At 41.0% G+C, this 26,026-nt stretch overlaps 1 protein-coding gene across 1 annotated transcript; it reads right to left on the bottom strand.

Annotated features, from left to right (window-relative positions):
• Nucleotides 1–1,009: 1,009 nt before the first annotated feature.
• On the bottom strand, nucleotides 1,010–25,553 carry LOC120537645 (protein-lysine 6-oxidase-like). The gene is made up of 7 exons (XM_039766737.1): nucleotides 24,608–25,553; nucleotides 21,025–21,133; nucleotides 20,800–20,937; nucleotides 20,378–20,534; nucleotides 20,109–20,204; nucleotides 12,559–12,674; nucleotides 1,010–4,440 (listed from the first exon to the last, which is right to left on the bottom strand). The coding sequence occupies exons 1-7, from the start codon at nucleotides 25,491–25,493 to the stop codon at nucleotides 4,434–4,436; spliced, it is 1,509 nt and encodes a 502-aa protein (XP_039622671.1). The 5' UTR covers nucleotides 25,494–25,553; the 3' UTR covers nucleotides 1,010–4,433.
• Between the last annotated feature and the right edge of the window lie 473 nt (nucleotides 25,554–26,026).

The raw sequence follows: 26,026 nt of genomic DNA, 5'->3' as shown, positions 1-26,026 counted from the left end.
TGTGCCCATACAGAAGTAATTACCTATTTCTATAATCCTGGTGTTTATCAGTAAACTGCAATATTGGCTCTCGTTGAGTCCCCACTACCCATCCCGATCTTAAGGTGCGCAGCTCTCATTTTTCTGCGTTTTGTTCTTGGTGGCTTGGTCCATGCCATGTAAACTTAAATGGTCTATTAAATTTTTATAGACATTAGAAACAATAATAAGAGTAGCTATACAGGGGGCAGGGTGGCAGCTCAATGCTGCCCCAGCTGAAGCCTCAGACTTCCAATAGATGAGCTCCCAATTGCAGGCTGGGCATCATTCCTATGAAACACACACCTACTCCCTGTCTGCACGTGTGCTTCCTGTAGATACTGAGGTATTCCTTCTACATGCCAAAGACAAATTAGAAAAACTTGTGCGTGAAGTGGACCAGTATGACTTGTGCTGTCTATCCTGTTATAATTTATTAAGGCAAATTAGTCCAGTGGATCGAGACTTTAAAATGAGTTCAGCAAGAATATGGGGACACAGTTGGAAACTTCTTAAGGGTAAATTTCACATAAACAAGAAGTTATTTTTCGTACAGAGAACCACGTGGAATAAGCTACTAAGTAGCCTGCTTGACAGTAGGACTTCAGGGACTTTCAAAACTCAACTTGATGTCATTTTAGAAGAATTAAGTGAACAGGACTGGTGAGCTTTGTTGGTTTGAACGGCCTGTCCTCATCCACATTGTTCTAATGTTCTCATAATTGCTGCCCTCACCGAGGTTGACTTCTGCTGTGCATCCATTGCTTCTGAAATAAGCTTCACTTTCTTGTATTTTAAAAGTTGAACTGAGCAGATTCAGAAAATGGATGGCTGAAAATGTAGCCAGGTGAAGTGATATTTTGGATAAAAGATGTAAATGCTGTGCTTGGACAATTTAACTAGCAGTTCTGCAGAGAGGTAACATGATAAGTGAATAAGAAATCACACGTACTGATATCAGTCAATCAAACTTTATTTTTATATAGCACCTTTCACTGAGTATTATCAGCAAAAAAACTTTACATTGCAATAAACATTACAGTACAAGATGACATAATGCATGGCAGGTACGTAACAGCAGATATAGACAAGGGGATAAAACATAATCTTTGACTGTTTTAAGAATTTAAAGATGCCTAGTTCAGAGTGTAAATGAAAGAATTAAGCCTTTAGCCACAATGTAAACGATGAAGGAGCTCTAAAGGGCTGATGGATGTTGTGAAAGGGTTCGAGACAATGAGGCAGCTGTTTGTGTCTGTCGAGAATGTTCTGAATGTGTAGGATTTCTGGTTATGGGCACCTTCAGGGCTTTAGATGCTGGAGGTGTTTGGGTAGAGTCAGTTTACAGTCTCTATAAATCACTGCAATAGTCAGAACGTTCATAGTTGGATTTCAAAATGGAGCTTTAGAGACCGTGAGGATTACTGGGAGAGAAGTGTGCATATGAAAAGCTTACAATGAATGGAACAAAAATAAATAAATAGAAAAGGACACTCAAATTAGGACAGAAAGGAATGCCAGTTAGTTCAACTTGTAGGCATAATAACAGCTTTAAAAGTGAGAACAGGAACAGATGAACATATAAGGATTGCAAAAATGAGAATTACTGGAAAATACTTTAGAAAGAATTGCTGTAATTAATAAGAACTGTTCGGAATGGACACTCAAATGTGGGCAGTAATGAATGAGAGTTAATGGAACTGAATGTACAAAGCTGAAGAGCAGTCCTTTGAAAATAAATGTGAATGGATATGAAAATGGGAACTTTAGAACTGAGTATGCGTGGAAATGGTCATGCAAGTGAGGACTGTAATCCATGAGAATAAGTAGGAATTATTAAATGATTACATCTTTAAAATGAGAATTATTGCAAATGGAAATGCAGATATAAACTGTAGAGAATAATTGGTGGGAAAAGACAGACATATAAGAAGGGAACTTAAAAGAATTAATGGACACAAGTCGGAAATTCAGCTGATATAACTGTACATGAAGAACTTTAAAACTGACAATTGCTTTCTGACAAGGCACAGTGGTGGCTCTGCACTGGTATTTAGAAGGTTGCTGGTTCAAATCTTGTTACTGCCAGATGGGATCCTATGCTATTGGGCCTATGAGCAAAGCCCTTAATCTGGATGACCCTGTGCTCTGACTCCAAAGGTCATGTGACAAGACAAGTTCCCCTCAAGGATTAATAAAGCATATAAAAAAATCAATCTGAGGTTATTTACTTGTAAGCACGAACTGCAATTTTTTTAAAAAAATTGTGAAAATGAGGATTTGAGGAAAAGATATGCAAATATAATTAATCAGAATTTATGGTAATTGGCAATCAGATTTGGACTGCATTGAATTTAAATAACACATTTTAGAATGGGAATTAGCAGAAACAGTCAGGTAAATATGAGCTGGGATAAATTAGTGCAATCAATGGTGTCACTTATGCACGTCAGAGTGTCATCCTCCAGGCTCATTAAAGGTTGCATTACCACCCCGGAACACAAGGGGTGCAATTGTTGACTGTCTTGTCTTTTTTCCCACCTACAGCTCTGAGAAGATGCCCAATGAGGACAATTGACTCCGCCCCTTCTGCTCTACGAACTATAACAGCTGGGCGCTCCTGGAAGCAGGTGTCTCATTTGACTGGATGGAGCTCAGTCTTAAAGGCTGACCGCTCTTCAGAGCCTTGTCACATGGCAGCCAACGGCCGAAGAGACCGCATGCGCCTGTTATTTTGGTTTGGATTATTATTTTAGTAAACCAGGTGAACCGGTTGGTCCCCAACATTTCATTTGAAATGAAAACCATGGGAAATAAACAAGGAACTTTGGACTGTAAAGAATAACAATTAATGGAAAGGGATGCATTATTAAAAAAAAATAAAGGAAAAGAGAACTTGTGGGAATTGATGGGCAAATATGATCTGTAATCAGTGCTAATCATTGTGAATGGACATTAAAATGAGAATTTTAAAAGTGAGTATTAGTGGAAATGGATATGCAAACTGGAGCTGTAATGGGTGAAAATCAGTGGAAATGGTCAAGAAGATCAGTACTGTAATTGCAACAAATTCAGATTAATAGACACTTGCAAATGAATGGAAATAAACACACCAATTTAAAAATGAGAATTACAGGAAATGTAAATGTGACCTGGAGTGTGGGAAAATTAGTGGGAAGGGACGCTCCAATATGAATACTACGAAATAAGAATCAGTGGGAAAAGGAGTGCAAATAAAATTGAAAAATAAAGGGACACACAACTCTGAACTGTAATCAATGAAAGTTAATGAATAAAAATGGATGTGAGCAGGTGATCTTCAAGGAATGGCCACGCAAACATGGACTGTAATGAATACAAATTGGTAGAATGGAAGTGCAGGTAAGAATTGTAAAAAGGACTGAAAAGTGAATTGCCAATTAGATGTGTAATACATAATAGTTCTAGAAATAGATGATGCAAGATATGAAATGGGAATTAGTGAGAATGAACTCACATTATCACCTGTTAAAATGATGGGAATATGTGGCCATACCAACTGTAAAAGTGAGAATCACCAAGAATGGAGTACACATTTTAACTGTACTGAAAGTCAGTGGGAACCAAATGGATGAACTAAATGGAGAAACAATGACGTGCTAGCTGGCCTCAAAGACTGAAATTGCAAAAGTTAGGGATGGCAGTGGAAATCTTTAGTTATTTCATGTTCACAATAGGCTATGCTATCATTTTAAATGACTGTCACTGAGAGCAGGTGTGGACTAGCACACTTCTGAGACACTTACTTGGGCATCGATACACCTTTATTGGGATGGTACTGTCTTGTGCAAAAACAGTATGTTCACACGTGGATATGATGGATGCTAAGCACTTAGGGTCTATCATGATAATCAGGTGGGTAGACGTTTCCACAGGCTTTGGTGTCCTGCACCACTGAGATACAGGAATGTTCCAGATTGGGATTGTGCTTAGAGTTTACCACCAACTGGGATTGTAGACAATAATGACCATTCTCTAGATGACTGCTACCCCGCAGGTCATGGTTACTTGACATCTGCTATTATTTACCTACTGAAATATGCAAATAATTAAAAAAAAATATAGGAATGGAAAAGTTGTGTATCAGTGCTCAATCAAGAGGAAAATATTGAAACCAAGAAGGTGAGGCTTAAGTAGAGGATTCAAATTGGACTTTCACTCAAACACACAACCTCAAAAATCCATAAAAAAACAAAGTCATCAAAGTATAAAAAAATACAGCTCCAGTGAGCTGGGACTTGCACAGTGGCTGACATTGTAGGGATACAGGGTCTTGTGGATTTGGAGCTCTGTCTCCATGCTACTTATATTCACCAGCCTTGCATAAAATGAGCTCTCTGGCCTGTCTCTTCTCAGTGGCCACCACTCCCTCCAGTTCAGTAGCTGCAAAGACACCAGCAAGAAAAGCAAAGGAAGAAGAATCAGCATTGTTCATTTAAAATCATTTTGATCAAGGGTGGAACTGTGGGATGCACGACTTGTCATTTCTTACTCCAGGATGCAGTTCCACAGGTTAATGCTTCTTAGTGCTTTCCTTTTGCAAAGTGAATATGGAATGACTTAACCTGCAGAGCCATGGGAGCAACCCTTACTGTGCAATGCCTTATGTACTCATGTGAAAGAAGTGTTTGCAATTGTCACTCATAGTATTAAATGCCATTAGTTTAAAAAATATCATTTATTATAGACATGTTGCATTATAATTCTTATTGAGAAATCTATGGATACATCATATTATATAGCAATCAGAAAATGCACTTTACAGGTCAGGTCAGGTTAGGGAGCCTGCACTGGTACAGCATGTTGCCGCACCCACCACACAACAAAACAGCTCTGGATTCTGGTTGGCAACCCCACAGACAAACATGCTGTCCAGTCCCACCCTCCATGAATGACCATCTATCTGCCATAGATAGGTGTTACGTGGGCGTACCCTTGGCCTAGTCCAGTCACTCGGGTCCTCAACAATAGGCATCATCCGAGTTGGATCACCCTCTGGGAATCGCGACACATGGATGTAGTGCTGTAACTGACCCTCCCTCATGATGCAGATAATGTGCCTCATTTGGGACTCCATGAGCAACCACTCCTTCGACACAAAGTCAAACCAGCTGTACCCAAGGATTCTCCAAAGAGACACACTACCAAAGGAGTCCAGTCTTTGTCTCAAGTCACTGGATAGCATCCATGTCGCTCAACCATATATCAAAATAGGAAGCCCAGAACTCTAAAGACTTGGAACTTTGTCCTTTTGCAAAGATATCAGGAGCGCCACACACCCCTTTCCAGCAACCTGATGACCCCACCTGCCCCCCATGCTCTCCCAATTCTTCTACTGACTTCATAGGAAGAGTCACCAGAGACATGAATCTCACTGCCAAGGTAAGTAAACCTTTCGACAAGGTTGACATTCTCTCCGCAGACTGCTGATTGCGGTGCCCAAGAGGTCATTAAAGGCCTCTATGACCTTAATATAACTCAATATTGCATTACATTACATATTTTAATGTAATATAAAACATCCCAATACAATTCAAGGAAATGGCAGCCTATCCCAACAGCACTTGGTTCAAGGCAGGAAAGGGCCATGAAAAAAGCTCCAGTCCATTATAGGGTCCGCTCACCCCCACACATACAACATAACCCACATGATGTCTTCATCCCAGGATACTCACACAGGCCACAACTAAACATGGACATTGGAAATGTGTGACAGGAGCACAAACCAAATTACCAGCCTATGCTGACACCACTTTTTTTTTGTATGACCAAGGCTGTGTCACAGATTAGTTATATAATTTCTAGAATTTTCCTCCGTGCATCGAAAAACACTCAATAGGTATCAGGGAAAAATATGAATAACTTGAAATCTGCTTTAGCAGCATCCATCATGTCAGATGTGCTACATTAAATATCTCTCTATTATAAAAGGAAATCCTGAGATAAGGCTTTTTCAAAGAGATAATTTCAAGTCCCACGAGACGAGACTTTGGCCATGAGATTTTTTCAAGTCACGTCCTCCTCTCAACCATATTCAAACAAGACCATGGTCCTTTCACCTCTTATTCGTGTGGTTGCTTTTGTCAGACACTGTTCCTGCTCTCTCAGCTTTTATAAATTTTTATGTTTTCTTCACTTTAAGTTCCCAATAAAAGAAGATGTATTATGTCCAAATCTTATTGAAGAATTTCATCACGAAGGGTTATCAACAGAAGAAATGAGTACACGAGCAATCCTAGCACCGAGAAACGATGAACTTAAATGAATTAACGCCAAAATTGTCGATCAGTTACACAGCAAATTGGTTAAATGCGTATCAATGGACTATGCTGAAACAGTTGGTGGTGATCGTACGGAAGATGAAAACATCAACTTTCAATATCCCGTAGAATATCTACAACTGTTAACACCATACGGTCTTCCACCACCCAAATTATTATTGAAAGAAGGATGTATCCAAGAAAGGTAATGTAGTACATATACCGTGGATAACATGGACACCAAACGAGATCTTGATATGCCATTCGTATTAAAATGTACATCCACATCCTCATACGCGAGTGGCCTGGGGACTGGTGAGCGAAGTGAGCGAAGTGAGCAAGGGGCAAAGCCCCCTAGTATTTATAAATTCATGATTATCCTTCCATTCAATGAGTCCAGTTGTAGAGCTGTGGGAGGCTAGTAGCACTACATACAAAACACGAATCAAATATGGATGGATCAACTGGCCTTCATGCTTAAACACTGGGCAAATTTAGAAAAGCCAATCAACCTGACCTAAATGTTTTTTGGATAAAAATTGGGAAATCTGCAAAAAAACAAACACTTGATTGGAACTATAACATGTTTACATTTATATTTATTCACTTAGCAGACACCTTTATGCAAAACAACATACAAAAAAGGTCAGCACTTCAGCATTGTGTACTCTTTAAAGCAGTATGGGAATGAATAATGAGAACACTAAGCCCACAAAATACAAATATGAATGTACAGTATGAGGACAGTATGTTCTAACTCTTCTGGAAGTTTTTATTGCACTGTTTGCTTTACCAGCACAATGCTTACCAGCAATGACGCAGTGCGTGATGGGCTATAAATGTAACAATTCTTCTCTAGTAGCATGTATTTGTCAGGCTGCTGTACATGTGTAATGTCATTTCATGGCAGATGTTTATCTCCATAACTGGAACCCCAATCCTTACCCACTGTTATATCTGCAGGGCAGATATGGATTGACCAGGACAAGAACATGAATCAGAAATAGGCCAAAACCAGGATATCAGAGAAATACTGTATGTGTGTCAAGGCCAAAATGATGAGCAAGAAAAAAAGTCAAAGACACAAGCAAAACATCAATGCACAAACAAATGAAGCACAAAGGTTTTTAGCAAGTGTAAAGATTGTTTTTTTTTTTTTAATCCGTAGCTCAGATTAGGATAGATTGTCATGGAAGACCGTTTATATCTGTTGTGCCACAGTTCCCAGGTCTCAACGTCCCAGGACAGGCCCATAACAACCATTATGTGTCCTAACAACAGGTACTCAATAGTGCTGTGAATATGGACAGTTGCCTGTAAAAGAATAATTTCTATCACTCACAAGTTAAGATCTCGGGAATAAAGTGGGGTGAATGGCAGGGAGAATCATACAACCCTTACAGAAAAGGTCAACGGTGAATTCAAATGAGTTATAAGAGAAATTAATATTTAGTGCATAGGTATAGTTTTTATTTTTGATGTCTAAAAATTTAAATATTTGATCATTATTTTGCCAACATTTGTACTGTCCTCTCTTATATTTTGGGCATTAATACATTTGCAGCTTCTCGTTGTCTGTTCTGGTGCTCTATCTAATTGCTTGGAGTTACAGATGTAAACGAAAGGTGAAAGTGTTGAACTACAATAGCATTCTGTCATGGCAGTGTGTCAAGAGTGTGGGATTTGGAGTATTCTGCTTAATAAAGGGGAGGATAGGATCACCCTAGGACCCTAAGACGACAAAACACTTGGCATAGGCAGTGGCAAGAGTAGGGAGTGTCATAGAACTATTGCAGAAAAGGTCAAAAGTAAATTCAAATGAGCAAATGTGCAGATACGATCTAAACAAAGCAAGATAAATAATCTTAAGCAGTGCCCATGCTAGATTATTGTGCACCCTAGGCCAAGCTTATTAGTGCGTCAACCGACTGTTCGGTAACTAAACAGTGTGGCTGGATTAACCCATATGATCTGCACCCTAGGTGAATGCCTAGTTTGCCTTAATAGTGGTGCCGGCCCTGATCATAAGTGACATTGGAATGAGAGTACAAAGAAAAACCCATGCAATGGCCAGGCATAACTAAAGTAGGCAGTGATAAGGGTGTATAATTTGAATCAAGACAGAAATGAAGAACCATAAAATAAATTTCAAGCACCAAGTAACAAAGCCCTAGATGACTGTTACAAACCCTAAAAGTAACTTTAATAACCTCAAGTGTAAAGATTTCACCAGACAACTTTAAGTGAAGAGAGTGGTCAGACGTTAAGACGGGACAAAAGTAGATGACCAGCAGTAAAAAGTAAAAATACAATCACAGGTGCAATATTACAAAGGAGTCAAGTACAAATAAATATAAGAGTTGTAAAGGTTGCTGCATCTTTTCATTTTATTACTTTAATCCAGGGGCCTGCAGGTTTGCAATGCTCTGTTTAAAGATGCCTTGATTTTGATTCTATGGTTGTCCTATTGTTTGCATGTGACCCCACCGTCCCACTAAGATTTATTCAGAACTTCGCAGCCAGAGTCCTCAACCACACAAAGCGTTTTTACTCACATCTCCCCTGTTCTTTCCCAGCTTCACTGGTTAGTATCTATCTATCTATCTATCTATCTATCTATCTATCTATCTATCTATCTATCTATTATATAGTGCCTTTATCTATCTATCTATCTATCTATCTATCTATCTATCTATCTATCTATCTATCTATCTATCTATCATATAGTGCCATTCATCTATCTATCTATCTATCTATCTATCTATCTATCTATCTATCTATCATATAGTGTCATTCATCTATCTATCTATCTATCTATCTATCTATCTATCTATCTATCTATCTATCTATCTACCGGTTCAATCAAGGATTAAAATTCAAGATTCTGCTTCTCACCTTCAAAGCCCTACATTACCTTGCTTGTCCCCCTCTACCTCACTCAGCTACCAGCTCCTTACACTCCTTGTCGCTCTCTCAGGTCCTCAAGCAGTAATCTCCTTACTGTCCCACGCACCCTGAGAGGCAGATCCTTCAATGTTATGGCCCCCCAATTCTGGAACTCTCTTCCTCAGTCTCTCCGTGATTGCTCCTCTTTCTGCACTTTTAAATCTCAACTGAAAACTTTCCTCTTCTACAAACTTTTGTCATCTGTATAATTTTTTTTTACTCTGTATGTAAAGCAACTTTGGGTTTGTGAAAGGCGCTCATGAAATGTAACTTATTATTATTTATTTTTCAAGAATCAGAGTACAATGTTGTTTTCTTTCTATTAAGTCAAACAAAAACTAAAGTGTATACGTGAAAATGTTATATAAAGTATAATCACAGCCCATTGGCATTGCCAGTTTCGTTTTCACTCTAAAAATCTCGACCAGACACCGATATAAAGTCTCAATGGGGGATTCTTTCAGACCACATCTCATGAATGGAGATTCTGAAGCACTTAAATTGCTCATAAATTTGATCTGAAACTTGATGTACAGTATATAAGAGGCTTGACATTTTTTCCAAGTCTGCCCCTGAAATTTGCAAATCACTAGCAGTTTGTCTTTTCAGCACTGGAGGCGTCTATGAACCCTTATTGTTTACTACCTGATCTGTGGTATCTGTAACTGTGCTGGGAGATTATACATTACATTATATTATACATTACATTACATTACATTATACATTAAGCTGGGAGATAACTGTTTCTCTGTGGATTGTTTCAAAGTAACAAGTGGTCACTTTACTCAAAAGAAGAGTTCCATTTTTGTTTACCCTGGAAAGCATACTAAGATACATACACTAAAATAATTAAAAATAGCTCAGTAAAGAGAAGCGAATCTGACTACAAGTAAAGACTGTCTGCCCCCCAACAAGGGATTCTCACATCTTTGCCTGTCTTAGCCCTTGATATGTTTCTCTTTGTTTAAGCGTTATGTCAATTTGGTTACGGTTGTCATACAGTTAATCCAAACACAGGTTTATCTGTAGAATTCAAAATTGCGTTGTGAGATTTTTCACATGTGGAAGACAGAAGTTTCAAGGTAAGATAGCTGTACTCTGTAATGGGAACGTGTTGCATGTTGATAAGCACATTTAAGTAAGAATTTTATTGTGCAAAAATGACAAGACTAGCCCTATAAACCAATAAACCCTTCAAAGTGAAGGTCTGCATAACCAGACCTTATGGGGGACATAGCAGGGGATTGCAGTCTTCTTTTCTTGTGTCCATTAAGAAGGCTTTATCATTCCCAGCTGCAAAGTGCTATTTTAATTAATAATTTTAAGAGTTCAGTTCTGGAAAATGTGAATGCATCAAAATACTTACAGTAATAGTGGAATCATGAATTCGTCTTAGTGAATAAACTAGTTTAACTCTTTTTTTTTTTTTAATTTTCACTTCGATTAAACAGGGTTATGATTATATGGCTACCAATATGGACACAAGGATAAAAAGGCATGACTTACAGCAAATATGTGAATAAAAGACCAGCAAATGAGAGCAACCACTGAGCTAAAGCGAAAACCAAAAGCAAGGACAGGCACCAAGTTTTAAAAAACTTGAAAGTTAGTAAATGAAAACTGATCAGTAAAAGCACAAAATATCAAAGTTAAAACATCAAATCTGAGAATCCCAACCTATCCAGTATTTCGGTGTTTTCAGAATTAATTCATCAGGCTGGATGCTACGTGTATTGCTTTACCATTTTACATAGCCATCGTGTGATGATGGGATATGTCACACATGCCATGTCTCAGCCAGGCGTTTCTTCTTCCCTGGACAGTACACTATATTTAGTACATGTAGTCAAACAGGGAATCATGGGCAGTGCCTCATGGGCAGATGTTCAGCTTATTTTAAAAGGAAAGAAAAAAGAACAATGCACCCGAACTAACACAGTTTCTGTTAACTTTACAATGGAAGAGAAGTCAGCAGAGGATGACTGACATCACTTCCCGGTACAAACGGCACAAGTCCTGCCATTGCTGGTCTTCAGGACACTTCACCAACGTCACACCCGGAGGATGTTGATCACTCACAGACCTGCTTTAGTGACAGATGGAACTCCTAACAAAAGAAAAGGCCATTTATCGCAACCTCAGGGCATCACCTCATACAGATCACCACATTAAACATTTTATTTATTTATTTATTTTTATTTTCATCAGGACATTAAACGGTTGTCCTAATGGAGATCCAGCTCTTTTTTGGTGTACCTTTGTGTATGTATATACATACTTCCATGCATATTATATATACATTCTTATCTTTTTCATTCATTTTAAACCATTTTCTGCCAGTCCATATCAGCTTTGTTAATTTTGCTCTACTTATTATTTTGATTATTTATTTGTAGTAAATAGTTGCTTCCAGAATAATCAGTGCTGGTCATAAGGAGAAAACTAAAGCCTCATCGGATTGACTTTTAGAATTGAAGACCCGCCTCTCCTCCTAATTCATCGGTCAAGAGTCCTGTCTTCATTCCCATGGCACGTTCATTTTTCTCTTTTAATTACTCTGGAAGCAACTATTTAAAAATATTTTAGTAAAAAAAAAAACATGCATTTTTCATATCTTGTGCATAAGACTGGATAACTGACATGTGGATTATGTGACGCAGGTAACGTGAGATTTTTTTTTTTCTTTTATCCAAGGATGTTTTTCACATTTTTTGCCATTGCACAGCTTTGTTCATTATTGCCTTCGATTAGATCATAAACCCTTTTCTCTCCACTTTGCTTGAAAACATGAGATTAAAAATTGTCAGTCACCACTAATAACTACACGGGGTAAGTAACATATAAAGAATATCATGTTTGGATGGAGTATTCCTTTAACTTAATGTGACACCCTCTGCCTTCAGCATTACTTCATATACTTGTGATTTACATTCTGTGTGCTGACTGACAAGCTCTTTCTGGTATATATTTAATTTTTGTGATCAAGTTTTTGTGTGTTCATGTGGGTGAACTATTGCCCAGTGATTGTGCTTCGTTTTGTACACAGAATATAACATTGAGAATCCTTGCAGCTTGCACTTGCACCAATGCCTTCATACCCACTTAATGATAATAATAATAATTTTTTACATTTATATAGTGCTTTTCTCACTACTTTCACCTCTGGTGCTTACTATCCAACTTTAGCTTTCTCAGAGCCTCTTAGCACCATTTGTTCTGGAACCTTCCCCATTAGTAACAGTATCACCACCCCAGTGTTTCCTGGCACTGCCAGTGTCTCTGGCCTGGCACTCACCTGGATATCCTACAGTTACGCGTTGACACGTAGGTGCCAGTGTAGGTGATGTCACATCTCACAATGTTATTTGAGAAGTCCAGCTCTTGCACAACGAAACTGGGGTTCACCGTGACCTGTTTGGAGCAAATAAAGAGAGAAAGTTGGTCAGATTTCAGCTCCGTCAAATGCACCTTCTCCTTCTGGCACTCTGCAGTGTAAAGTAAAAATGGGTGCACATATTCCAAAGTCTTTTCCTGAACATCACTGTGAGATTAAATACTTTTAAAATAGACTTTGTGGCAGTTTTATGAGCACTTCAGTGCATTCATTTAGCAAGGCAGATCTGGCCACCGTGTGAAAGCTCCGACTTCTTTCTCTTGAGCACACATCCGCACGCCTCTTATGTCTACCCACACTTTATAGACCAGCTTGTCAATATTTGCCCAACGCTCCTTCGTTCTTTCTTGCAGCAAAGCTCCACTGTCTGGAGTGCTGCTTGATGCCAGCATCTGTTTTCAGCCCCGGGAGTCGAGACCCGACTTGACTCATCAGACAGTCTGTACATCGTGAATTTATACAGGAATTTCGAAGTTGAAAGGTTGCTGAAGGTTTCAGACCGGCTAGTGAAGAGGCAGCACAGGTCCTTATGTGCATTAATCATTACATTTATATTTGAGTACTCAGATAGTGCTTTTATCCAAAGTGACTTACAAATGTAGTGCACAATGCACCCGTTGGTAGATTTGTACATACCATTTAGAAGCTGTGAGGTGTGTAAACCTACAGAAAACAAAGCCACAGGGATAAACTCCATAGTGACAACCTAACTGAAGGTCAAAAGCAATAAAAAATACCCCACAGAACACAAAAAAGTTGACTTTATGTATGTTACTCTATGCAGCTATAGACCTGGACTTTTTAATGATGTTATTTTACCTCCTAAATAGTAATCTGTTATGATTTATGTTCATTTTAAATTAACTACTTACCTCTTGGGGCTCTAGCTTTTACACTAAATATTTGGATACTGGGTTTTGGAGGTTGCAGAACTCAGTTTTGGCACCAGTTTTTGGATTCGACATTGCTTTCTAATGGTTTATATTTGATGTTACTTTTTCTGGCACCATCTTTATTTTCCTGGGTGGTACAATTTTTGAGCATTAATTTGATTAAATTCAATTCTCGCTATTTTAATGTAGCACTCTTCACTGAGAGCAGGCGCACAGTGATGTGACGAGACCTCAGGTGAAACGTCAAATTGAAATGTTACAAATCTCTTGTTATCCCCTCCGCCCTGTCTGTTCGGCGCCCCCTTCTCTGTACATCTTGGCTCATTGTCACTAAGACCTGCCAAGTCAGTACACAACCTCGTGGTGAAGACCGATGAGCAGCCATCTTTCTCGGATCCCATTTCAACTGTCTCTTGCTGATGCAGATTCACTCCATATAACATCTGCAAAACCAGACTTTGTTTGACTGAGTATGCAACACAACTTCACATCCAGGCTTTGGTCTTTTCATGTCGGGATTACTACAGCTTGCCACTAGCAGGCTCCCTGTAGCAGCACACGTTAAATTCAGATCTTTCATGCTTGCCTACAGTCGTGGCCAAAAGTTTTGAGAATGACACAAGTATTGGTTTTCACAACGTTTGCTGCTTCAGTGTTTTTAGATCTTTTTGTCAGATGCTTCTATGGTATACTGAAGTATAATTACAAGCATTTCATAAGTTTCAAAGGCAGTTACATTAAGTTTATGCAAAGAGTCAATATTTGCAGTGTTGGCCCTTCTTTCTTTTTCAAGACCTCTGCAATTCGCCCTGGCATGCTGTCAATCAACTTCTGGGCCAAATCCTGAGTGATGGCAGCCCATTCTTGCATAATCAATGCTTGGAGCATGTCAGAATTTGTGGGTTTTTGTCTGTCCACCCACCTCTTGAGGATTGACCACAAGTTCTCAATGGGATTAAGGTCTGGGGAGTTTCTTGGCCATGGACCCAAACTTTCGATTTTTTTTTGTTATGCTAGCTTTACAGCTCTTCAACTTGTGGTGATCCACTTTTGTAACCTGTCTCACTACACTTGCTCAAAACAAAACAGTCCCTAGACTGATGTTACTCGATTATGATGACCCCCTTAGTAAGCCATTTTGGATAAATATTTTTGCTGTGAAAATAAATGTAAATGTAAATGCAGAATTAGTATACATAAAGACATGGATCTGTTTAAACACACAGTGGAAACTGAAAAACATAAGTGGACATCATCAACAATAAGAGTACCTTAATTAGTTACTCAACTACAACAACAACAACAACATTTATTTATATAGCACATTTTCATACAAACAGTAGCTCAAAGTGCTTTACATATTAAAGAATAGAAAAATGAAAGACACAATTATAAAACAAAATAAATCAACATTAATTAACATCGAATAAGAATAAGGTTCAATGGCCAGGGGGGACAGAAAAAACAAAAAAAACTCCAGACGGCTGGAGAAAAAATAAAATCTGTAGGGATTCCAGGCCATGAGACCGCCCAGTCCCCTCTGACATTGACATCTGACTATGACATTTAATGTAAGTAAATGTAAAGTATTATGTGTAGGAAACAGAAATGGTAGATTTTAATACATAACGGTAGGTTTGAGACTTGAAAGTACCATTTATGAGAAGGCTTTGGAGCCATAGTGCACTCCTCTTTATCTATATCCAAGCAGTGTATAGCAGCGATAATAAAAGCTAAAAGTTTGTCTGGTTATTAGCATGATGCGTAGAGTACAAGTCCAGTGAGGTTATGCTAAAGCTTTATAAAATACTAACGAGGCTGCCTGGCGTACTGTGCTCATTGGTTGATCTCCACATCCTAAAACAGACATAGCAGCACTGAAGTCCAGAGGAGAGTGACTAGACTGATGATAGGACTGAGAGATATGAGCTATGAGGAGAGACTGAAGGAGCTCCAACCTTTTCAGTTCAAGCAAACAGAGATTAAAGGGGACATGACTGAAGTGTTTAAAATTATGAAAAGAATTAGTACAGTGGATCGAGTCTGTTACTTTAAAATGAGTTTGGCAAGTTCCAACACGGGGAGACAGTTGGAAACTTGTTAAAGATAAATTTGTGGAATGTTTGGGCGTTGTTCTTCATACAGACATATAGAATAAGATACCAAGTAGTGTGGTGCAGAGCAGGACTTTTGACCTTCAAAAGTTGGCTTGATGTTTTAATTTTTGGAGAAATTAGATGGATTGGCAAGCTTTGTTGGGCTGAAATTGTCAAACTTTTTCTAATGTTGTAATGCTGGGTTTCTTCAACTATGGGTTGGGTCGTGGGTTGTCTCCTGTGGGCAGGGAGTCACTGCTGTATTTAATGTGAATGAGTCACGGGTTGATTAAGCAATTGACATTGCTCTAAAGGTCTTCCTCGATTCCCATGAGCTGACAATAGGCGGTGATTCTCCAAGTAAGACACCACCCCTGCTCTAAGAATCCTTCAAGGGGAATACCATGATGATTGTCTGTGTATCTCCAAGGGGAACCCACCCTACAAAGTTCTGACAATCATCAAGGAATGAGTCTCAAAGACACTAAGAAAGGCAAGACTGGGTCACGGCAAGTTTTAAAAACCTTGTTCTAATGTTGTAAAAATGAGCACAAAACCTCTCTCTTTCTCACCTTCTTCATTTGCTTTTCAGATAGCTCTGACCTCCTCTCCGCTTTCCTCCTTCAAACTCCAAGCTCTTCAAAATAGAACCAGAAGGAGCTTTTAAGTTTCGCGTTGAGGCTACTGCTGGTTCCTGACCTGGGATTGTTCCTGGGCTCATGAATGTTCCTTTAAACTTCTGAGGTCATTCATGTTCAGCTAACTTTGGTGGACCCAAGTGACACTACACCTCAGTCCCTAACATAAGGGTCAGGCAAACTGCCATCAAAAACAGGAGGCTGAACATTTGGCCATTTTTTTCTCTGCTACCAGCTAACTCCTTCAAAGTAATTTATTCCATGGATCTGTCCGTTGTTTACAGCATTCACCATTTACATAAGAAATTCATTCTGGGACAGTGGCTAACTAACTTTAAAAATAGTCGTGCCCACGTGAAATATTAAAATACATTCTAATCGTTTTCCCCAATTGCCGCACTCCTGCTTTCCAACTTCTGGATGACAAAAGTCACAGGCCTGCTGTGTAGGGCTCTCAAACAAACTTCTTGGAAGCATCGTCTCTTTGAGGCCTTTGACAAATGGGTAAACAGCTCCACACGAGTCCTTCATGCTGAATTCATCTCATATGTCCTGCAGTTACACAGACACTGCCCAAACAATGGCTGCTCGGTTGACTGCAATTGCGGCATTCAGTGCAGAAGAAACTCCCTGAATTTAAGTGGCACCTACGGGTATCTAAACCGGGGTCAATTGAGCATAGAGCTTTGATGTAGGAGTACGGCGGCCACAATGGACAACTCAGGCTACATGTTCATCAAGACACAAAGATTCACACTGATTGCACAAAGAGTCTATACAACTAGAGGTAAAGGTGGACACCCTGACTGATGCCTTTGACAACAACAGAAAAATATGGAGTGTATCAGGACTCAGAACAGAGGCTATTTGAACCCTAGGGACCAATATGAATAACAAGAAGATGTGGAGCTGATACAGATATAGTGAGGCAGGTGGAGACTACAGGTAGACCCCTGTATGTTTGATATGTGGCAGGGAAGGGAAAGACTGAGATACCAAACACATGCAGGTCATTGGTCCCTTTCACCCTATGGTCCTCCAGGAAAATCTCTAACTTCTGCCAACTCAGCTCAGAGGCTCAGCTGGTGTGGTGCTGCATGACAGGAGGAGCTGTTGAGTTTGTCACAGAATGCTAGAAAGGCGATGAGAGCACCACCTTGGACAGGGACATAGTGGGACGGTCTAGTGAAGATTATGCCACTGAAAACTGTGTAACCACTACTAAAATTGCTGTGAAATGAGGACCAGTGCCCCTGCCATTGGCCCCTGTCTCCCATTTTGATTAAATATGCTTATCATGGTCTACAACCTTTTGTCAATGAAGTCAAGGGCAGATTAAGACCACCACAGGACCCTGGGTGACTTTGCTCCTTAATTGAAGGTTGTTCATGCCTTTAACAATGCAGCACACAGACACCAGGTTGTTTAATGCAGTGTGGCATTTCTCACTCTTGATTTTGTCATGAAAGTCGATTACTCTGTCACCTCTCTTGGGTTCACTTGGTCATTCCAATGCATGGATAGTCAATTCTGTTCAGTTCTCTTTTCGCCTTTGATCATTTCCAAAAGTGAAAAGGCCCATTGCCATCATGGGCCCCTGGACGTGCACCGAGAATGCCCTGATGGCAGATATGCCTTTGAATGAAGTACTCAAGTTTGATACCACCTGGCTTTTCAAATATGGGGACTGAACCAAGGAGCTCATTCTTGTTTTGGACCTAAGCTGAACTACTGTAGGTGCAACCTCCATAGTATCAATGACTTCTTTATTCCTTATTGATAAAAATTGTACATACTGTTGATTTGTTCAATTAATTAATAACTGTGGTGGCCAGGGATCTGCGCCAGCAATCATAACGATGCCAATTCAAATCCCGTAAATGCCAGAAGTGACTGCACTCCTTTGGGCCCTTGAGCAAGGCCCATAACCTGCAATTGCTTCGTATGATGGTAACCTGAATCCAGCCCTGTAAGCAGGTCTTACAAGTTGCAGGGAAAACTTTGGGGTTGGTGGCAAGATTGGCACTCAAGTGACTGTGAAAAACAACCTGACACTGTTCCTGTGTGGGGCTGTGGTGTCACTCATTGCACGGCTGCACTTGGGTCCCAATCTGGGATGTTTATCGGGTGGTGGATGCAGCAATGCACTCTATCAGCCCATTTTCTCAGCCTATGTAAGCAATTAATAAATTACTAAGTAAATAAAATATAGCAACACAATGTTATTGATGCCATCTCAGAGTCCAGGGCTCAAATCCTGGTCTGGATGCTGCTTGCTTATTCTCCCTGAGTCTGTCATGCTTGTATGATTGCCTGTGGATGGGATTACAATATCTGAGCGAGTGATGTGAGGTTTTTAAGGCCAGTTCTGAATAGCCAGACAGGCAGGGGTTGTTACACTTAAACTAGACCCACAACCAAGCAAGAGGGATAGACAAATGTGTGAAGTGAACAATAAGCAGAGGATTAGGAGATCATTAAAGCTAAAAAGTATTAGATTGCACAAGAAGCTAGCCTCCTCTTGCAGATAAGGCTTTCTTTTATTTCTAGTATTTGCAAACTCCAATCTGAATATGTCTCATTTTTAAATAATCTGTCGTGTTGTCAATGCCTGCACTGCACAGGTGCCCACATAATATTGCAAACAAATGGCGTCACGGCAATGCAAATCTGAAATGATACTGGTTGAGACATTACCAGTGAAAGCTTTCCAAACAATAAAGTTTAAAAGAGATAAAAATATAATTGATTAAACTCTTACATGGTCTTTTGTTTTTCCAAACAATCCCACAATCCAAAGTCATTCAAGTCCGCTGTTTCCTCTAAATTGGCCTCACTGTAAGGAGCGCAGGCAGGTGTTCTGAGACAGACTCACACCCTACCTTGGGCTTTTCAGCAAAAGTGACCACTCGGTGCCTTGTGGCCCATCCTTCTTCTCCCCTTTTCTCTTTGTGCATTGGGGACCTCATAGTCTCGCTGAGCCAGACGTATAATATTTATGTCTGGAGACAACCAGGAGTGAAGTTTGCTTAAAATTGAGTGGGGACAAGAAGATGGCTCCCTGATTGTCACATTTCTAAACCAATCCAACACCTCATGAAGGAGACACTTAAACTCAAATTTTATGGTAAATATAATGATATAATATGGTAAATTATTTGAACTTCTGTGCATGTAAGCAGCATTTGAACAGTGTAAAACACAATTTAGACGCATACAGGTAAGCAACACAACAAGCGCCATGGAAAGCAACTCTTCTAAGTGTGCTATGGTGGAATGTGATTTTCATCTCTGAAGGGTGACTATTCAGACGTTGTAATGAGCAGGATCCAATCAGGGAAAGGCCACATAATAAGCACTAACCAATCAGAGTGCAATTACACTGCATTTGTAGAAGTCAACGTCTACACCTATCCACATTGCAGCTCCAAGCTGGCGTTTTCAGGATTATACAGTTCTGGAGAGCATTTTCAAAAGTCTCCATTTTTGAGGGTTAAAAATGTCAGGTTTGTGTGGCTGAAAGGCAAAAACAGAGACTAACGTATGCATTTTTAAGCAAAATCTTAGCAGTGTGGATGGGTGTGTCGAAGCCCCTGAGGCTACTTCATAATCACCAGATTAGCTACAAGGCGTATCTTTGGGATTTTGCAAGTAGCCGAGTACATGGGGAGAACATGCAAACTCCTTACAGGCAGTGCCAGGGGTAGAAAGTGAATCCATGGCAGTAACACTAATCACTGTGCTGCCATGCTGCCCTGCCAATTACAGTAAATGAATTCCATTTGGTTTTATCTGATTTGATTTGAGGGACGATGTGGCCTTACCTTAAGTACATAATTTCCTGGACGAACGTCAGTGATGTCAATCCACTGGCAGTCGATGTTAGCATTGTAGGTGTCGTAACAGCCAGGTCCCAGGCCCTGTAGTAGCACATTAATGAAAGATGCGCATTCAGAGTGCACTCTGACAAATTCAGAAATCTCATGTCGTCATTACTCCTGATAATTAGCACCAAAAGCTCGACCCCACCACCAATGCCAGGTATCACAATTCATTTTATAACTGTTACCCATTGTTCAACAGGCAGTCCCACCTGAGTGTGCGCCGTGCAGGCATAGCGGCGCCTGAACCCTGGGTCACAGGTCGTGTCCTCCAGGCAGAAGCTGGCTTTGTGACCCTCTGCCACCTTGCGGCCCGTTGACACCTCCAGGAGGTCATAGTTGCTAAATGCATCCATGCTATGGTAGTGTCTGAAAAGAAAAGGATAAGAAGGCAACGACTGGGTCACTGACAGACAAAGTCTACATAGAGATTTGCTGTCCAACCTGAGGCATCAGTAGAAGTTCAGTGGGTAAACATATTCCTCTCTTTACTCTTTGTGAAACCATATTTGAGTTTCAGTCCAGCGGCCTAGAGAACATAATGATGAATAGATGACCTAACCCCAAACATCTAGCCCCCTAGTGACTCTACTAGTAAAGCCCATAATAGAACAGAACAGTGGTGGCCTCTTACTGGTGACAGCTGTGCCACTCCCACTGATGGCGAGGTTTGACGGGTAGGAAATCGGCAGTTCCTTGGTTTTTGACCCTCTGAGGGAATCGTAGCAGAACTCTGAACTGAATGTCTGTCACACCCGGCCTGTACGCCGACCTAAAATGTAAAAAGAAAGAAGGAAGGCTTGAAGAGGAGAAGGAGCCCAGATGGGTTACATGGCAGGTATGGGGTGTGGTGTTGTACCTGGCCAAACAGTTTTCTTCTGCAGCACACCTCAGTGCATACATCTGCATCCTCTGGATGTAAGTCGCTGCCTGAATGTAGTAGGGATCTGGAACCAGGTCAGGTAGCCCTGAGAAGAGATGAAGGAAGTCAAAGGAGGATCATTTTCAAGCAGTAAAAAGGAATTGGAGGCATCTTGCAACCTTCGATGGGAGTGCTGCAGAGTTTTACAAAATGCTAATCTGCACAATCTGCGTAAGTGCATACCTACAGTACAGTATACAGTATGCTGCCCTCTGCTGCCGACCAGATGTATAACAAGCTCTGCCAACAGAATCACCAAATGGAAAGCAGCACACACCTTGAAGTGACTGGGCTCAGACACAAATATGACATCTGACAGGAGACGTGATCTCACTTATACTCTCCTCGGAGCCCTTTGATCCTACTTTACTTCTGACATGGTCGTGTTTGTTAGGCTATAGATGAAGCTCGCTTGATCCACCAATGCACACATCCTGCTTGGCAGACCCTGCATTAACAGCACTGTATGAAGCTGCGCCATTTGTCAGCTTTGTGTCAGTCAGCCTATTGACAAATCCCCGCTACAACAAGAGGATCCAGGCTGTCCCATCTGCTTAGACATTTCAGCCAAAATCTCGCTGGGCGCACGATAAAATTAAAGTCATGATTTTGGGTGAAACCTCGCCTGAACGTCCAATAGAGTAAGTAAATGAGCTACACATATGATATGTTCTATGAAAGTAAGGCCTACATCTAAATGGTGGTCCCTTGTAAAGTGGCCACATTGCCCATTTATACACTTACAACACTTCTATGAAATTCAGGTCATAAATTGCAGCAATCATCCATCCATCCATTCATCCATCCATTTTCAAACATATATCCTGAACAGGATTGGAGAGACGCTGAAGCCAACCCCTCCAAGCATTGGGCACAACAATTCAGAGCGTCACTCCACACACATCAGAGGCCATTTCAGCATCGTCAATCCACCTAACCTGAATGTCAATGGATGGTAGGAGGAAACCCCCAACCCCGGTCTCCTTCATGTGAGGCAGCAACATTACCACTATGCCACTGTGCCATCCTTTATCTCACAATAGTAGAGTCCAATTGTTTCCATATTTCTACATCTCAGGTGATTACATTTAGGTGACCTGCTTGCGGATATGTGCTGTGTCAGTCACTCAAAATAATTTGGCATCCTTGTGCTTTACAATGCAATGTCTTACCAGAATGTCATGCGGTATATCAAACAAATAATATTATACTAGCTGTGCTACCCATCTAAGACGGGTTTAAGTCTAAGTAACATGACATTCGCATTGAAACATCTACTGGAATGTATTTTGTAATGCATGAAGCAAAAAAAAATGCATTGTATTTGTCATTCCAACACATGGTGCATCACAAATATTTGTAGTAATTATTTTTACAAATGTTTGTGATGCACCATCTGTTGGAATGATAAATGCAATTCATGTATCTCTGTTATATGCCATTTGATACAGGGTCTGTATAAGTAGTGTTAATGTTTGTGATGTGCCATTTGTTAGAATGACAAAAGCAATGCATATGTCTTTGTTATATGTTATTTGGTACTGGATTTGTAAAAGAAGTGTTAATACTGGTGATGAGCCATCTGTTGGAATGATAGAAACAGCAATTGGATGGACACACAGATATAAAAACACACTGACACTTCTTCTTTTATTAAGGTAGATATAGTGCTTCTCTATAGCAAGAGCAATCCTAAGGTGATTTTTAATGTATATTACTTGAACTGGAGTACAGGCAGATTATGTGAGTCACACACTAATTTGGTGGTGGATTATAGTTGTGGGCCTTAGCCGCCATCAGACAAACTCAAATTTTAAATGGTGCTTTTCAATAATGACAATCAGGTCACAGTATTTGGCAGAATATTTCCAACTTTCCCCACTGTGACTTACTCAGGATTATATAGCAAGTAAATGATGGAAATTGACCTTTCAACCTTATTATTGTTTATAGCGCCTTTACTTCAACTACTGGAACACTGTCAGGTCTTTTGTAGGCCTCTTGCCCTATCAGGTTTCTTTTGTAGAAACTGTTGTGCATGAAAATCCCCGATGATCAGAAGGAAGAGAAACACTCAGACCAGTCCTTCTGGCACCAACAATCGTGTCACAGTCAAAATCACTGAGATCACATTTTTCCCCAAATCTGGGTTTTGATGTGAACATTAACTGAAACTCCTGACCTGGATCTGCATAATGGTGCTGACTGCAACATGACTGCCTGATTAGATAATCACATGAATAAGCAGGGGTACACGTATTCTTCATAATTTACTCAGTGAGTGTACAGACACACAAGTCAGTGGTAAGCATTGGGCTGAAAACACAGCCATTAATAATCTAATGGCAAACCATCAGGCCACACCGCCTGTCATATCTACTGAAAGTGCTTTATTTTATGGAGCAGTTTGCAATACTCAGCCTCACTCCCAGGCACTGTTCACGTACAGCTCAGTTGTTTCCGTATTTCTGCCTTTTTAGTTGAATGATTAGCTCTTCCAACATGGACACACACACACACCACCAACCAGTCCCAGTGATTCAGAGAGTAGTGAGGACGGTGCTGGGAATATTGTCCAGTACTGATTGAAAAACGTTCCTGTTTTATATAGCGCCTTTCACTTGCAATTTATGTTTTAACCATAAGATGTGCTTGTTCCATCATTTATACAGGTGCAGGTTAAATGAGTTGATTTTGGGTGGCACGGTGTGTCAGTGGTGGGGATTAAGCTTGAGAATGTGTTATGTATTGCGCCTCTTTATTACACAGACAAGATACGTGACTGTCTGAGGGTTACACGGCGAAACATAGAGGGCACTGACCTGGACACACCGCGGATTCCCGTCCATTACCACAGCTAATAGAGCAGATGAGGCTCATTGTGAAAGGTTCTCTATGAAAACTGACTGTGACAAACGCCTACTAAAGTGCTAATGTACTCCATAACTTCGCTTTCCAATCTTCACTCAAGACAAGTTCATAAGATAAGATAAGATGCCAGTCCATGTGTGTACTTTTCCTTCAGATGACTGCAACAATTTTTGTTAAACCTGACCATTAAATCCCCAGTCCTCTTATTTCGCCCTCCAGCTTAGTCTGCTGCCCTCTCCGTCCGATCCACTCCGCGTATTTCGATGGATTCATTGAATCTGCGGGCTGCTTTATATTTTATATTCTATGTGGCATTCATTCGTAATTCATGTGTGTAAAACGCGTACATGTGCGGACAACGTGGATGGTAACGCAGTCCTACATTTTTATTACCAAAGTGAAATAATGTAATCGTATTTAAGGGGCATATTGTAATGTACTTTCATTCTGACAAATCATCATGTAGACCAAAAGTTATATCGAAATCCTAGGAAAGCATTTGTATTAAGGTGTACTGCCTGAATAAGTGGTGCGCATGCACGTCTCATCAGAGGGTCTTTCTTCAGGGCTTACTTTCTCCAAGTTTGTTCTCACAATCACAGTCCTCGCTCCTCACGAACTTGGCAAATTGGTCAAAAAAAGAACTTACCATTCTGGAAATACCTGGTTCCGTACCCGGATAGTGAGGGTCTGCGCGGTCGAGCCGGGCTTCTAGGAGCAGGAGGAGGGGGGTACGCGTTATACAGGACGCTGTTTCTAATATTTTTGTAGGGGCTCCGGGGATCGTCTCCCACCATGTCTAAAGGAACTTGCGTCTCATCCCGTGTGCCTGGTCCCGCGTCACCATTCGGTTGTTCCAGCGAACCTGCTGGGGGCAAATACTGCAATAGATCTTCCCCTCTGAGGGTCACAGAATCAACTGCAGGCACCTCCTCTGTAAAGCTGCCCCCGGTGTTCTCTCTTTGCTGTCGCCCTCTAGCTTCGATCTGTCCGGAAAGAGTGCCCTGGCTGGAAGCCCCCGTCTTGAATCTCTCCAAAAGTGGCTCGACATTACGGGCACGTGAAAACGTACCCGCGCGAATGACCCCGCTGCCAGAGAACTCGGTGAACTCGGTGACTGACGTGACGTTGACTTTTCGGTGATAATCAGAAGCGAAGCGACGGGCCCCAGGGGATCCCGAGGTTGCGCGGGTCTGGGGAGCCTGTCTGGCTCCCGACGGGCGGATCGCGGCCGGTGCCTGTTGGTTTGAGACAGACTGGGGAGTTCGTCTACTGATCGGGGCTTCCTCTTCTTCCAGGTCCGAGCTAAGGTAGACGTTGTGGGGTCCAGTGCGCCTTGACACCACGGAGGACGGCGGGTGGTACTCTGTGCCGGTAGTAAGAAGTCGGAATATCTGTCCGTTATTTTGCCACTGGATCTTCTGCCTCCACGGACTTCCTGGCCCGATGCGGTCCGCCTGCCGCTGCCCAGCTGTGAAAAAGAAAGCGCCGTTCAGCAGACCGACGAAGAAGAAGAAGAGCGCGCCCTTCGCCATGCTGTCCAAGTGAGAAGTGCTGAACCTATCGGAGCTGCGTGCAGTGGGGCAGGTCCACGAGGGTGCACGCAGGAGATACAAACCCCTCTGTTGGAAGCTGCGAGGTGGGCTCTGTGTGTGTGTGTGTGTGTGTGTGTGTGTGAGTTGGAGGACCGACCGCCTACAAGAAGCCAGCCCTCGCACTTCACCTAAAAAGCCATCTCGGGCTTTAATCACATCTCTCGATAGCAAAGAAAGAGAACAGTCTGGTTGTTTGGAAATCCACTGAGCAAGCCTTCAAGCAGAGGAGCCGCTAAGCAGGAAGCACCTCTGGGTGGCACACCGAATTAATCGCATGGCACATTCACCCCCACTCTTAATGGCACTTGATGGGTCTTTACTGGGCTGTTGGGGTCCTCATACAGATATTGCTTGACAATGCACCATTTCATTAAGGGAAGGGTTTGTGCTTTGAAAAACTTCACAATCTGCAGGAAAAAACTAATATCTTTAATGTATGGTGGGCTACCCTGCAGGACACAAACAGATTAAGA

This window comes from Polypterus senegalus, chromosome 10, assembly GCF_016835505.1.
Source record: "Polypterus senegalus isolate Bchr_013 chromosome 10, ASM1683550v1, whole genome shotgun sequence".
In the NCBI taxonomy this organism is placed as follows: Eukaryota; Metazoa; Chordata; class Cladistia; order Polypteriformes; family Polypteridae; genus Polypterus; species Polypterus senegalus.
Note: the sequence above shows the minus strand (reverse complement) of the source record. Positions and strands in the feature narration are given on the sequence as shown.

Bases quoted from the DNA above. Each gene is read 5' to 3' on its own strand.
- LOC120537645 (XM_039766737.1), bottom strand. From the start codon at position 25,493: ATGGCGAAGGGCGCGCTCTTCTTCTTCTTCGTCGGTCTGCTGAACGGC. The intron at 20,938-21,024 runs GTACAACACCAC...TTTACATTTTAG, and splicing joins GAAGAAAACTGTTTGGCCAG to GTCGGCGTACAGGCCGGGTG. The intron at 20,205-20,377 runs GTGGGACTGCCT...GTGCTACTACAG, and splicing joins CCTGCACGGCGCACACTCAG to GGCCTGGGACCTGGCTGTTA.